The sequence below is a fragment of the Rhinolophus sinicus genome, chromosome 10, assembly GCF_057876585.1.
Source record: "Rhinolophus sinicus isolate RSI-liver-muscle chromosome 10, RSI-T2T, whole genome shotgun sequence".
Classification (NCBI taxonomy): Eukaryota; Metazoa; Chordata; class Mammalia; order Chiroptera; family Rhinolophidae; genus Rhinolophus; species Rhinolophus sinicus.
The window spans coordinates 12,615,429-12,631,003 of NC_142510.1; the positions used below are offsets into that span (position 1 = coordinate 12,615,429).

A 15,575-nucleotide genomic window follows, 5' to 3' on the forward strand; every position below is an offset into this window, starting at 1 on the left:
CAGGCTGTGTCTGGCTTTGCCTCTGATTGCTCTGGTGGTCTGTCCTTAGAAACACGATAAATGCAAGGAGAGGCAAGAGGGTCAGTTCAGTGCTTTTACTTGCCAGACAATGTGGGGTCGAAATTTAATTCCATTTTGCTTCCCTGTAGTTTGGACCAATTGGCTCTATTGTGTCAAATCTCAAAGTTTAAGATGAATTGGTCACAAGGGAGGTACCTGCTTACCTCATCCGGTGGGAGCTCTGTGCAGGGAGGCCAGTGTCTGAGTCCCCACTCATCGTTTGTTCTCGCCATTTTGTTTACCCATAGATAGCATACCTAGGTGTGCTGTCGCATTTGCTGTCGGATGGTCCCAGGGCTACTGTGTGTGTACAGACCCATCGTCACAACCATTAACACTCAAAGGGGTCTGTTGGTGTTTCTTATAGACACAGTTTAGCACTTTTACTATTATTAGTGAATATTGTCTAGCTTTCTCTAAAGGAGAGAACCCTAAGTTAGTGCGATAGCCCAGTTGCTGTATCTTGAACCTGACCCACTTTTTCTGAAGGTTATACTATGAAACCTGTGAGTGTTACGGGGTAAGACATAAATTAACTGTCACCTTGCCAAACCTATAAACTTCTCTCCTTTTTACTGGGAAACTGAACGTCATTCAGGGAAACCACGGGAAGCCAGCTGGGGCAGATTGTTTCAGATCAGTATGGTCGCCAAGATATTTCAGAATTGACAACTGATGGCTTTTTTCACTTTCATGTGTTATACACTGAAGTTAGGAACTAAAAATTAAATATCAGAAGAGTATATTTTTGTACTTTTAATCTCAAGCAGAATCTTGTTTTTAAAGGCTTCCCTTTGTGACTGCTGCCCTCATTCCAAACCATGTGTCACGTTTTATGTGGCCGAGTAGCCATGGATGCGATCATTTATGAACAAATATAGGCTCCGTAGCTGCAGATATTTATAAGAGCAGCAGATTTTAGGTGTTGCGTTTCTTTAGCATCCCTGATTCTCTGTTGATTGACAGGTCATCAGTCTGACTCAGGTTGTTGCTGAGCGCTGATGCTTCCAGTTGCCCCGATTCCCTGGGATCCGTGTGTGGCCATCTGTACTGTGTGGTGAGAATGGGAGGGCATCTCCAGGTTTGCTCTGCCCTGAGCATGTGGCAGGGTATGTGTGGTTCGGTGTGGAAGGCCGGTGAACGAGTAGAAATAACCTGCAACACAGTGATTTCATTTCAGGGAAATACTGATTTTGTTTATTGTTGTTCTGCTTGACTTGTTCCAAGAAAACATACTCTTAGGCTCAAGCATTTGAGGTAGTTGATAGCATGTTTTGAAAAAATAGCAGGCCTATTTCTAAGGCCAGTTAAAGCAAATGGGTATTTGCATTGCATCCTGCTGGGGTGAGGTCTTTGATACTTTCTGGCGCAGGCAGTGTGGATCATACCCTTTCCCTGTGTGTTTTCTGCTAGTGCGTGGATCAAAGTGGAACAGCTAAAGCCATATCATGCGCATAAGGAGGAAATGATAAAGATTAACAAGGGAAAACGATTCCAGCAAGCTGTGGATGCCGTGGAAGAGTTCCTCAGGAGAGCCAAAGGGAAAGACCAGGTGAGGTACCCCACGGTTATTTCTGCATAGGAACTAACAGATTAAATATCACCCAAACCTGAAACTCTATTCTTATGAAATGCCAATGGAGAGAGAGCTACTTCAGTTCTAAGGTATCAGCGTTTTGCTAATCAGCTTGAAACTCCATGCATGCGGCTGACCTTTCTGGAATAGACTGTTGCTCTTAGGAAAGTCACTTAGACCCAGGAGAAGTATCTGACTACAGCACAGGTTGATTCTCCCTTTTATAGCACAGAGATCAGGAGCGCAGCCTCTGGGATAGCTCCACTGCCCGGGTGTAAATCCCACCTCTTAGCTCTGGGACTGTGGGTGAGGGACTTGATTTTCTTTTTTTTTTTCAATCTGCTTCGCCCCATGTAAGTGGGGATGACAGCAGAGCCTGTTTCACTTCGTTGTGCAGACAGTGCATGTGACGCGCTTGTCACAGGGTGTGGCTCTTGTAAATGGTGGTGGCAATGGCAGCAGCTATTGTGGTGGTTATCATCATTATTATTAAACTTTCAGACCTCATCCCACAATTCTGCTGATGACAAGAGTCGGCGTAATTCCAGTGAGGAGAGAAGTAGGCCAAACTCAGGTGATGAAAAGCGCAAGCTTAGCCTGTCTGAAGGGAAGGTGAAGAAGAACATGGGAGAAGGAAAGAAGAGGGTGTCTTCAGGCTCTTCAGAGAGAGGCTCCAAGTCCCCTCTGAAAAGAGCCCAAGAGCAGAGTCCCCGGAAGCGGGGTCGGCCCCCAAAGGATGAGAAGGTTTGTTTTATCTATGCAGCTTCGGGGATTAGTGACTCCCTTTTGCATGTGGCAGAGATGAAGTCTGTAGTATGCTGCAGCTCACTCCATGGATGTAGAGTCCTGTGCTGAGTGCTGCTCTAAAGAATCCCACGGACCAACAGAGGGGTACGGCCTGAATGCCTGGGCAGGAAATAGGAACCAGGCAGCAAAGGCTCGTGCATTCTACTGGGTGGTCGAGTCAGGAGAGCCCGTCGGAGCAGCATGCAAGGCCTGCAGCGGAAGGGGCTTGGCAAGAAAGAAGGGAAGGCATTAGGAATCGGAGGGCACAGCCACATGGGGCCTGATGGTGGTGTGGATATTCTCAGTATAGGGAGAGACGGGAAGGAGAGTGAAGAGATAAAAGTAGGTTGTCACTAGATTGTGGAGAGGTCTACTTAAGCAGTGCTGTACTGTCATGGAGTTATTAAGGGGCCGTGAAGGTGTTTGAGCTGGGTGTGGAGGCACCAGTGTGCTCCAAGCTGTGCGTTAGTAATAAGGGGGTGGTAACCAGTACTGAAAGGAACTGTGTGACAGGCATTTCCGAGGAAGCGTTCATACATAAGATTTGGCACCTGGTTATACAGTGGATAAATGAGAAAAAGGAGAGGGAAACAATTTCAAGTTTATGCCTGGGAAGTGGTGGTAACTTTTCTCAAGAGCAGAGGAGTCGGGAGAAGAGCAGGCTTACAGGGCAAGAGGAGCAGTTCTGAGTTTCATGCCTTTGGGGTGGTGCCTAGACCACCAGGGAGACTTGGAGTAACACGATGGAGATGGAAATGTGGGAGGCAAATGTGGAGGAAGGATGTTGGATCCGTGAGGCGGGATGGGGTTTGTGTTTGGATAAAGTAAAGAGGGAGAAGAGGGATGGGCAGAGTCAGCTTTGCAGTGAGAGTGCCTGTAGTTCAGGGTGGGAAGGAGTCAGAAGAGCCAGCAAAATGAAATAACATACTTCCTGCCTTCCTGAAAAGATGTGTGTCGCGTCCTAGAGGCCCAGGGAGGAGAATTCGAGATGAAGGAGGTAGTCTGTCTAACACAGGGGAGATTGTGAGAACACGATCAAGGAGAGGGGGTAGAAGCCAGATGGCTGGCAGAAGCAGTTGGGTGATGAGGCCATGATGAAACATTAGACATCGCATCAAGACTTGCAAATTCAGACACCAGCAAGACCAGGCAGGCCGTGGAAGCAAGTGGAGCCAACCGATGCAAGGAGAAATGGCTCGGGTAGGAGGCGCCACGGCCCTGCCTCCATGCTGAGAGCGTGGGGTGCAGCGGCTGGGCCTGGGCAGGTCATGCTCTGTCCAGGGAGTTCCAGCCAACTTTTGCCACATGCTGTGGTTTTTCTCAAGAGAAGCTGGAAATAAAGATTTTTAGGTGAAATGTTCCCATTTTAAATGTTGGAAGATAACTCAAAAATTTACCATCTCTGGGCTAGATTCAGCCTGTGGGCTGCCACGCGCAGCCTGTGAGACCTCTGCGTTAGAAAAGGTCCTTCGTGCTGTTCAATGACCAAAGACCAACAATAGATGAGAGCAACTGTAGCATGGGGACAGCCCTGGGTGACCATGAGCACAGGGAACTGCCAGCCAGGGGTGGAGAAGGTTTAGAAAACTCAGCTGCTGTGCATGAAGAGCTTTTCAGGGGTATGATCCAGTTTCGTCCAGTTGAATTTATTTCCAGGGATCCAGAGGAATCTGGGCTGTCAGGTTTTGTACTCTTCTCCAAATTCACATTGTCTGGTGTCTTACGCCATTGAGCTCACCAACTCCTGCTGGCCCTGGAGAAAAACGACTTCTTTTTGGGTAAAGGGAAGTATAAAGGAGGTGTTAGGAAGAGGGCCTTGAATTTGGATTGTGACTCCGTGACTTGCCATAGCTGTGTGACCGTGGCCACCTACCTTTGTCTCAGTTTCCTCATCTGACCATTGAGAGGAAGAAAGATACAGGCGTATCTTTGTGAGTAACAGGAGCAAAGCACCTAGGGCAGTGCCTGCAACGCATTAGGCATTTGATGAATGTCGTTCCTGTGTTACTTTTCGGCAGGAGCACAGTGTTGTGTGAGCGCCACCCCGGAGGCCGCTGCCGGGCTTCCTGCTGCTAGGGACTGAGAGTTCACGCGCCCAGTAAAAAGCAATTTGCTCTTTGGTCTGAATTATTAATCAGAGGGTAGTAACATTTCTATTGCTGTTCTGGGAGCCAGGTTTCCACCCAGGGGCTCTACCTGCCATTGACCCTCAGGGGTTCCTTTCTACGAGGTCTGCATGCGTGGCCTGGCCTCTAATGACGGATTTGTCAGCAGAAGAGGAAGGAGCTTAGCTAGTGATGAAACACCTTCAGGGATGTAGGGAATCTGTGCCTGGGCTTGGGATTCTGGTGCGTCTTATGATCTGCTACATCCTGTGGTCTAAAAAGAGTATGTGTGTTGCTATAGTAATTGCCATTTGGCTGGCGAACTCCTCTCTGAAACAGAGCAGCCTAAGCTGATAACTGGGCAGAGCCCCAGGTGATTGCTGTTCTAGGCCATAATCCCCTGTCCCACGAGGATTAATGGAAAAGGCTGACCTTGGTGGCGGAGGTGTCAGTTACATGCAGACAGACCGAGGCTGCGTGTGTGTCTAGACTTTCGTGTGGGAGCCGTGCTGAGAGGTATGCTCTCACCCTCTCTCCGGAGCTCTTATTTCTGAGGCCTGGGCTAAGAACTACAACTCTGGGAACAAAGCACCCCGACAATAGAACTGTCAGCCTGTGTCTCCTAAAATCCCAGCCTGGTGCAGAGAGCAGCGATGTAGGAGTCGGGGCCTTTGATTCGTGCTAGATGGAGAACTGTGTTCTCCACCTTCCTCGTTCTGTCATCGTATTCTTAGGCAGATCACTGGAGCTGGGCTGCCTCCAGTCACAGGTGGCCTTTGACATTTCAATGCAATGAAAATGTAGTTGCTCACTCAAATGAGCCACCTGTGGCATGTGACGAGTGGTGACAGTGTTAGTGTAGATACAGAGCGTGGCCGTCATGGCAGAAGATTCTTTTGGGCAGTACTGCACTAGGCCTCTTTTTTTCCCAAACCTCTTTATTCAACAAATGTTTATTGAGCATCTACCATAGACCAGAGCTAAGCAGCGTGAAAGATAGACAGGGCCCCTCTTGTGTTCATTTCTTCAGTAAATGCTAAACACCTAGTATATGCCAGGAATGGTCCCAGCGTGGTATATAGAGTAAACAAAATTGGTAAAGTTCTTACATGGATGGAACTCACTTATGATAACACAGACCCTGAAGCCAAACTCCCCGGGTTTCAGTTGCATCTGCCACACTCAGTTCGGTGACCGTAGGCAAAGCTCCTTAAGCTTGCTGTGCCTCAGTTTTCTCTTCTGTAAAGTGGAGACGATAATAGTTCTGTTTCATGAGGTTGTGAGGATTACATGAGAATATACATAGAAAATAGCATTTACACTAATGTCTGACACATGGTAAGCCTTGTAAAAACATTTGCTGTCATTATAATCAAAAGCAGCATCTTGTTCCAATGGGGGAAGATACAGAGGGGTCAGGGAAAGCACTCTGCTAAGGTGACATTTCAACAGAGACCTAAAGTGAGTGTGTGAACCAAGTAGATAATTGTTGGAAGAGCGTTCCCACCAGTGCAAAGGCACTGAGGCAGTTGCAGGTTTGGTGTGTTGGGGAGTGGGGAGGGAGGGCTAAGGAGGGTGAGCTGGAGAGTGGTGAGGGGAGAGAAAGTTACAGGACATGATGTCAGAGATTAGCATGGAGTGGGGGTTGCAGCACATGTGGGACCCTGTAAGCCACGACAACAAAGCTTCTAGCTTGATTGTGTGAGAAAGAAAGTCGTTTTCGGCAGAGAACTGACAAGCTTCACTATGGCTGCTGAGTACAGACTAGATTGTAGGAGTCAGAAGCAAGGAGATTCCTTTTGTTAGAGTCCAAGTAACAGTTGGTGGTGGCCTGAGCTTGAGTGTTAGTAGCAGGGGGGGCCAAAAGAAAGAGTTACAAATTCCCAATTGTAAAGCCATAATCATTGCCCATGTATTAGAGGAGAGAGGAGGGTAGAATTAAGAAGGACTTGAAGGGTCTCGGCCTGGTAGAATGAAATTGCTGTTTTCTGAAAGTGTGGAGACTGCAGCAGGAGCAGTTGAGGCAGGGAAGTCAAGAGTTCAGTGGGACGTGTTGAGATTCCCGTAGGACATCAGGTAGAACTGTCAGTGGGGCCACCGTGGCGGGAAGATGGCAGATGGAGAAAGGGAGCACGAGGTAGTCGGTGGTGAAGGGGACGAGAGCAGACCAGTTGGAAAGCTGGAACAGTGAGTGCCCCTTTGCCCAGCACAGGTGTGGGCCAGGCCGTTGGTGAAGAAGAGCAGCCCATTCTGCTGGGGCTTCTCTGCACAGTCTGGGGAGAGAGCGGGGCTCTTGGCTCCTGACCACCCCAAGTTCTAATTCTAGCTTTGTCACTTAGTAGCTGAAAAATGTTGGGCCGATTTCCTCATCGGCACCACGTGGCTTTTTTTTTTTTTCCCCAGTTTTTCTTGAGATCTGGTGGATTCCTTCTGAAGCCAGTACTGTTTTCTTCGTGTTCATTATTTGCCATAAGGAATTTTCTGTGACCTGCTGACAACACTGCAGACCATAGCTGGGCTTTCCAGTTACCTCTGTTCTTGTGAAATTTAGACACATGAACATATTTTATTTCAAGGACAGACAAGAGAGGCTCATTCCGTGTTGATGAGAACTTGCCATTTCTTCCGACGGGGGGGTCATCAGATCCAGGGCTGGGGACTTGGGCTTGAACTGACACCGAGACACGGAGCTGGCTCGGGGTTTAGTCTGGGTGGGATGTGACCCAGGGAAGCAGAGCAGTGAGGAGGTGGAGGTGCTCCCGGCTGTGGGGCAGGAGGACGTCTGCTCCTGAGGTGGCCGCAGCAGCTAGATGACCTGCCTTCCTCTGCAGGATCTCACCATTCCCGAGTCCAGTACCGTGAAGGGGATGATGGCTGGGCCCATGGCCGCGTTTAAATGGCAGCCGACCGTGAGCGAGGTAAGGAGCGCGCCCTCGGGTCAGCGATTTTCCTGACTTGGCTGTGATGCACCTTTCCTTTCCTCCTTTTCTTATGTAGGAGGCTTTGTTTTTTTTAATCTCCAAACAGTACAGAGGAGTATGAGATAAGGAATGCAAGTCTCCACCCTCACGGGTGCTCACTGTGCAGTCTGATGTGACCTGTTCTGGCCCTTTTGGTACACTCACCAGCCATCCTTATATAATGATGTACCCATGTGTCGTTTGTGTTGTGGGGACTAGCATTATTTTCCACAAAAGTGGGATCATTACACAAATTTGTTTTCACCTGATGCTTTTATAAACACCCTTCACTGTCTGTATATACAACTTGGATGTTTAGTAGCCACATGTTACTCTGTTGTTGGTGTAGATGCACCCTTTCCCTGTTACTGGGCCTAATTGTGAAAAGCCCTTAAAAGTCTTTCAGTCGTCACCGCTCTATTAATACTGAGTCTCAATGAGATAAGACACTCAAGGGTCTGGTATCAGACACAAGTAGGTCAAAACCCTAAAGTTGAGAGAAAGTCCTCGGAATTGATTTGGCTTAGTCTGCTGGGTTATCCAACGTGACTGATGATTGTTGGACTTCAAAAATACTAGTATGAGTTGGTCCGAAGGGTGTGGGTTATTGTTAAAAAAAAAAAAAATACTAGTATGCCTTTTAATTTTTTCCCACACAGTTATTGGAATAATTTGTATACCAGCCTGGCAGAAAGGCCTAGTCTTTCCCACTTCAAGCCAGTTTTCCTCTAGCTGGAACAGAGGTGATTTATAAAAGGCTTAGATTAACAACGGGAAGAGTTTCCAGACAGTTATAAAATCGAGACCAGCTCCCAGGGGTGTTTCAGCCAGAGGAGAGTCCAGGTACCAGGCAGAAGGAATTGACCTCTGGTGGAAGATAACGTGTTTTATTTACTCCTTTTCTGGTTTCAGCCTGTTAAAGATGCAGACCCTCATTTCCATCACTTCCTACTCAGCCAGACCGAGAAGGTGAGTTGTTCTCTGAAGTTCTTGATCCTCGGTCCAGGGCTGGCCTGAGGAAGAGTGTTGTTCCATTGAACCTCACCTTGCTAATCTGAAAACTTAGCTCTGCCTGTACCCTGCCCAGAGCAGCTAGGCAAAAAGTCATATAGAAACCCGCTCGTGAATCATGTGTTGTCAAGATTAAAAATAAACCCCCTAAAAAAGCTTTTAAAGCTCAGCAGCCGTGTGCTTGAGACATCTGTGGTTGCCTTTAAAGTCTAGGGCAGAAACTAAACCTCGTGAGCTGTCGGCCACCCGCGAGACAGCCTGTGCAGCCGGGTGGCACCTTCCTAGGCTCGCTGGCTGAGACGCTCCGTAGTCCTCGGTGTGTGGAGGGAAAGGACCCAAAGTGTCTGCAAAACCATGGCTTAGGCCGAGCCTTGATAGGCTCCGCATAGGGGTAGAATGTGGCTTTGCAATTGGACAGAACTGAGTTCCAAGCCTGGTTACACTGACCAGCTCTGTAATTCTGGGCGCGTGATTTAACGCCTCTCATTCTGTGCCATCGTGGCATGGAGACCTGAATGAGGGAATGTGTGTTAGCTTTCTAATGTGTCATCTGGAAGTTCAGTAACATTGGACACCAAATCAGATGTTGATGTTAACATCCCCAGTTAGGCCTAACTTTTCAGGTACGTCATAATGAAGACTGGTTACGCGTTCAGTTTAATGAATGGTCTTTTTCCTCCCTCTTTATTAGCCAGCTGTCTGTTACCAGGCAATCACAAAGAAGTTGAAAATATGTGAAGAGGTACGTCGGTTCCACGCCTCCCCATTTGTATCTTCCCCCGGGGCCTCCCTAGGCAGACCGACCTGACGGTTTGTGCTTCTTTCTGCAGGAGACCGGGTCCACCTCCATCCAGGCAGCAGACAGCACAGCTGTGAACGGCAGCATCACACCCACAGACAAAAAGTAGGACCTGTGACAAAACGGCTTCCTGTGGCTCTGGTTCTGCTGGGGAGTGGGGGGGGTGACCCTGAGGGGACTGTTTAAGGATTATGCCCCGGCTATTGCCGAGACTGAGTGGAAGGAGAGGAAGAAAGTTGTAATTCTTACTGATGATTTGCCTACGAGTAAATTGACTTGCAGAAGACAGAAGTTGTCCTGAAATGTGCAGATGTCCAAATGAGCAGGGACCACTCTATTCCACGGTTCTCAGACTTTGCTGAGCTTCCGAATCACCTGGAAGGCCACTAGTAAAGTACCAATTGCTGTGCCCACCCCTCGGGGTTTCTCGGTCATTAGGTCCCAGGTAGAGCCTGAGAATTTGTATTTTGGACAAGTTCCCAGATATGCTGCTGTTGCTACTGGCTAAGTGGAACTGTGATGAAAACCCTGAATTTGGCTGTGAGTGGCAAGAGGTGAAGATATTAATATTTGGAATAAAGCCTGTCTTCCTGCATCCCCTGGCTCTCCCTGCTGTCTCCTCCCAGCCCTTCCTATGTACCTGCCTGCTACTCTCTGTCCCACCCAAGCAGGTCAGAGAGCCCTGACTGTGGTCCCACACCTTAGCTTGCACCCACACTCACTCTCTTGGCCAGTGTGTTTCCAGAGTTGTGCTGATGAAAAGAATTCTTTGCTAACAAGGAGCATTCTCCTGAGCAAGGTAGCCAAGTCTGAATTTCTCGTCTGTGTCTTCCAAAAGGTTATTTCTCAGACTAAAAGCAGTGCGTTTTTTACTTCATTCACAATTTTTTGTGCTGTTGATATCATTGATTTTACCAGTTATTTTGGGTGAACTTCCTTTTATAGAGGGAAGGAGATAGAGGCGTGTTATGTGCTAATAAAAAGGGAGCTGGGTGTCACCCATTCATTTAATGAGGTTTGTGTTGGTTTTAAAAAAAAAAGCTAGGACGGGCTGAGGACAGAGTCCCAGTGCTTCACCCAAGGCCTCTATTGCCCCTTCGTCAAACCCTTTCCTAACACGAATGTGAAACCAACTATAAAACAAGCCAGCCGTCTTCTTAGTCCACATTCGCCACCTGGTCTCAAGGACACCATGGGGGACTGTCAGTTGCCATGTTAAAAATCTAGAAGCTTCATCCCCAGGTCTCCTGGTGTCCCGGAACACCAAGAAATGGTAGCAGAATTAGTCCTCATGATTTAGAATCATAGGGGAAACTTGCACTACCCAGAAAGCTGTGAATGACCAAAGATCTCATTGTTTTTAAGCTTCGGCTTAAAACTTAGTGGGCAAGGTTGTGATTTGGTGAAGAAGGTGGTGGGCTCCATTTTTAGCATTTGAGTCAAATGACTTAGCACACTGGGACAGAGAGTGTGAGAAGCACATATTCCGGCAGGGATTAGAAGAAACTGAGTACAAGGGCCAGTTTGCAGAGTTGGCTGCAGCTGTGACTCCCAGGAGACCGGAGATACTGAAAGGATCACGCGGGTCTAAGTGCAGAAGCTGCAGAGGCTGTCTAGAGCAGAAAAAAGCCCGTGGTGAAAACTAGAACATGATGTAAGAAGAAATGAAGACAGGCATTATTAAGCCCTGTCACATGCCCGGAGAGATAAAGAAGTACAGGAATCGAGCAAAGATTGGGCAAGATAAAGTCATCTAAAAAAGCAGCAGTAGCTAATAGTCCTCAAGTTTTTGGGGTTGCAGGAAAGAGCAGGCTGTAGGAAGTGAAGGGAAGCGTAGTGTGTCCACCTAAGGACTTAAGTCTCAGAAGGGTTGTAATGGGCCTGCAGTTAGAAGGGCGTGGTGGAGAGCGGAAGATGGGCCAGCGGGCAGTGGAGAGGAGCCGGACAAGACAGGCGTGGGAAGAACTCATGCTACTGGGAGGGTTGGCTCCAAAGCTCAGGCAAAGCTTTGAAGAAGAGGGCAAGGCCCGTCTGCTAATAAGAATGTGAAAAGTGGTGCAGCTTTGGAGCCGGGAAAGGGCAGGAAAGACTGGGAACTGCTTGCTGCAGGGGAGGAAGGCGGCTGGCTCTGACACCGCACTTCAGTTACTTGTCACGGGTCCTGATGTGCTTTAAAGTGGCATCTGAAGGCCTAGCATGCGAAAGCCTTGCAAGAGCCGGAGACAGATGTCTGCTTTCTCGCTGTCGTGGAATAAGAAGTTCATACCCTCTATCATAGCAACAAGGAAATGATTTGGAGGACTTACCCTAAGCCACATGAGTCATGCTTCTTACTGTGGCAGTCGAGGGTTTAGAAATGCCCGTTTAAATGTAGGGACACTTTTAAACAATGGCATAATAAAAGTCACAGTCTGCCATGTGCTACCACTGGCCCTGCGGGCGTGTGTCAGCACACAGCTGAGGGGTGTTAGTGGTGGTCTGAGGTCCCTCCCCCTCCGCCCTGAACTAACCCGTCTCTCTCTTTCTCAGGATAGGATTTTTGGGCCTCGGCCTCATGGGAAGTGGCATCGTCTCCAATTTGCTAAAAATGGGTCACACGGTGACTGTCTGGAACCGGACTGCAGAGAAAGTAAGCACTGATGGGTGGGGCCTGTTGGGGCGGGGCCGAGCCTGGACTCACGCATTGGGCAACTAAGGATGGGAATGTCTCCTGTTGTCTCTGTTCAGCGTTCTGCACGCGGTAGAGTAGGAGAAGCCAAGTTCTTAGTTCAGACAGGTAGAGATGTAGATAAATAAGCTTAGGGTGTTTGTGTGAAAACTAAACTTTGAGAAACAGCCAGGGGCATAAAATGAAGTGAAAACTCCCCCCTTTCTATACCATTACCTGAGCTAGCTCGTGTTTTTGCACCCTTTTTCCCATGCCCATGGAAGTGTGCGTGCGTGTGTGTGTGTGAGGAATTCACTGATAAGGAGTGCATACAGATGGATCTGCTTCGTCCTTTTCAGCGGCTACACTGCACCCTGTCATTTGGCTGGTGTCAACAGCATTCGGCAGTGACAGTGGTCTGTACCTGCACTGTCCGGTGTGGCAGCCACGAGCCACACATGGCTCCTGAACACTTGAATCAAAGATAGTATGACTGAAGAATTGAAGTTTTTTTGTTTGTTTTTTTTTAAAAGATTTTATTGGGGAAAGGGAACAGGACTTTATTGGGGAACAGTGTACTTCCAGGACTTTTTTTTTTCCAAGTCAAGTTGTTGTCCCTTCAGTCTTAGCTGTGGAGGGCGCCGCTCAGCTCCAGGTCCAGTTGCCGTTGTTAGTTGCAGGGGGCACAGCCCACCATCCCTTGCAGGAGTCGAACCGGCAACCTTGTGGTTGAGAGGATGCGCTCCAACCAACTGAGCCATCCGGGAGCTCAGCTCAAGGTGCCGTGTTCAATCTTAGTTGCAGGGGGCAGAGCCCACCATCCCTTGAGGGACTCGAGGAGTTGAACCGGCAACCTTGTGGTTGAGAGCCCACTGGCCCATGTGGGAATCGAACTGGCAGCCTTCGGAGTTAGGAGCATGGAGCTCCAACCGCCTGAGCCACCGGGCCGGCCCTGAAGTTTTAATTTTGTTCCACTGAAATTTAAATAGTCCTCTCTGGCTAATGGCTACCATCTTGGGCAGGACAGATTTAGAAGTTCCCAGCCTAAGGTGGCAGTCCACAGCTTCCCGGGGTCTGTACATGCCCCGACATGGAATTCCAGGGCTGTGAATATGCACCTTTTGTAATGGAGACAGGCCCTGACTCCCATCAAGTTCTCATCCAAGAAAGGGTGAAGAGCTATAGTCTGACCCAGTAAAGTACAGCACTGGACTTGCCAGGAGCAAAGGAAGAGCGACTGAGAGGACCAGGCTCTTGCAGAACAAGGTGGGGCTGAGCATGTATTTGTGAGATGACTGGGCGCGAGGCCCCTGGTGTGCAGCGAGGTGAGAGCTGAAATGAGCGGTGATTGCTGAAGGAGGTAGTGGAGCTGATGGGTTTGAATTAACAGAAATGTTCTAGGCAAAATGAAAAATTCCTTTTCAGCAATAACAAGGAACTAGTTGGAGAGTTAAAGGGGCCCTGGGGAAAAGGGCACTGAAGGCCGTGCTAAGGGATTTGGGGCTTCAGGTGCTGGGCATTGAGTGGGCACTGCAGGGAGCTGAGTCAGGAGTGAGACCTCAGAGGCCCCATGGGCAGGATAGCTGGGATTCAAGGCGAGTTCCCAGGAAATCCAGAGGTGCACAGCTGCAGAACGTCAGATCCAGAGGGTTTCCTTATGAGTACGGTTAACCCCTCGGTCATCCTGTTTTCCTGATTAGAAAGCCAAACTAATAAGCCATTCTTTCCAGATTAATGTACAGGAAGGCAATAGAGCAACGCAGGTAGAACTTGGGTTGAGAATTGGGCAGATCTACGAGTAAGTGCCGGTCACACCCTGCTGCTGGCCCTCTTCAGCAAGCTAGTTAACAGCCCTAGGTCTCGGAGTCCTCACCTGTAAAATGATGGCCTTGAAAGCCCCTGCTTCATGGGGTGGAAGGTTAAATGAGATGTGTGAAGTACTCAGCACAATGCCTGTGCATTTACTACAAATTACATAGCAAATGTCATCTTCAAAAAGCTTTCTAGTGTAGCCGGTTAGCTCAGTCGGTTAGAGCACGGTGCTAATAACACCAAGGTTGCCAGGTCGATCCCCACATGGGCCACTGTGAGCTGCACCCTCTTTTAAAGATAAAAAAAAAATATAAAGCCATTTAATCGTTATGAAAATCCCCACGGAATTTTTATAAAAATCATTTGAAAAATGATTCTCTGGTTCTTCTGGAAAAAGAAGTAACATATTTTTTCAGTTTTCAGAAAAGGAAGAGTACTAAAGAGATCTCTCCTAAGCAAAGTTTAAAACGGGATGTAATGCCCAGATGCATTTTAGTGCTGTAGTAAAGACGCAGACCTGCCAGGTAGACCGCAAAGCCTAGGACTTCCTCTGATAGTGGTGGCCTGCTGTGAGTCAGACAGAAAGAAGGGGGGGTAAGTTATGTTTAGGACAGCTGGTTAGAAATTTGAGGAAACACTAATCTCACTTCCTACCGCATAGTAAAATATATTCCAAATAGATTACGAAATATTATTTTCAAAGGGATAAAAACAGAAGAAAACAAAATTAACTATTAACAGATCTTTCTAAGCCTAGGTATAAATAAACAGAATTGAAAGGTATACCAACTAAAAGTGCTTATAGCAAATATGATAGGAAAAGGGAAATATGTTGATTTTATGAAACACATAGTTTGATAACTCTAAGATTTTAAAAAGTTCACGAAAGAGTAAATAATAAGTGTGTTAAAAAGGTTTAGTAATCAAAATATATCCCCCCAAAAAAAGCTATTTTTGGCTGGTTAAATCATCAAGTAGGATAAAATTTCCGTGTATGGGTGCTTGTTTGTTTGTAAATGACATACTCAGTGCTACTTGCTGGTGGTCGTTAATACATTGACTCAACCCCATCGGAAAGCCATTTGTCTGCATTTATTAGGAGCTTTAAAACCTGTTTTATTCTACATACAGAGACCTAGATTCAAAACATGGAGAAGTAGTATATGTAAAGCTATTTGTTGGAGTCATTTATAATTAAAAGCAGGCCAGATATTGAACTGCAGGGGAGCTATTAAGAAAATCCAGATGTATCTCTTGATGGAATATTCTGCAGCCATCGTTATAAATGATAATTATGAAAGACTACGGTATGGGTAAATGGAAATCATATAAAATATTAAAAATTGGATACAAAATATAAAATAGTAGGTTCAAGTTATTCTAATTCTTTTTTAAATGCCTGTGGAAAAAAAATACACCGAAATAATAATGATGTGTTTTGTTAGATGTTCTGGGTGATTTTAATTTTCAGAAAAGAAAAGTTAGTATGTATAGACCTACACTCGCCCCTCGCCCCAGAAGTATCTCAGTAAACATCCCAGCGTCCCCTGCTTCTCCAACACAGTGCCGCTAGCACAGGGAGCTGGGTGACGTTGCCAAAGCCAGGACAACCACAGGGCTGTGGACGGGTACTGCTCACATCCAGTTCTTCAAACAGGAATCCTTCCGCAGACATTTGTGCTTACTGTGAAGTAGAACACCGTTGTACAAAAACACCGGGTGTGCAAAAACACGAGACAGTCCGTAAGAGGCCCCATCTACTTCCCTCAAGACGTCGGGCCTCCCAGCCTCAGCTTCCGACGCTGCCATGGGAGGCCCG

General features: G+C 47.5%; 1 protein-coding gene across 9 annotated transcripts in view; it reads left to right on the plus strand.

The window, feature by feature from the left end:
* Nucleotides 1-15,575, plus strand: part of GLYR1 (glyoxylate reductase 1 homolog) — a 32,278-nt gene that overhangs the window by 8,580 nt on the left and 8,123 nt on the right. For 7 of the 9 annotated variants that reach the window (XR_012493239.2, XM_074323151.2, XM_074323153.2 and 4 more), the window contains 7 exons: nucleotides 1,474-1,612; nucleotides 2,138-2,380; nucleotides 7,359-7,445; nucleotides 8,400-8,456; nucleotides 9,190-9,240; nucleotides 9,329-9,402; nucleotides 11,827-11,926. Coding sequence is in view for 8 of the 9 variants with exons in the window: in XM_074323151.2 (XP_074179252.1) it covers nucleotides 1,474-1,612; nucleotides 2,138-2,380; nucleotides 7,359-7,445; nucleotides 8,400-8,456; nucleotides 9,190-9,240; nucleotides 9,329-9,402; nucleotides 11,827-11,926 (751 nt within the window). In the remaining variant the exon portion in view is untranslated. The remainder of the gene's footprint in view (nucleotides 1-1,473; nucleotides 1,613-2,137; nucleotides 2,381-7,358; nucleotides 7,446-8,399; nucleotides 8,457-9,189; nucleotides 9,241-9,328; nucleotides 9,403-11,826; nucleotides 11,927-15,575) is intronic. The other 2 variants (XM_074323155.2, XM_074323156.2) reach the window with 1 other exon arrangement.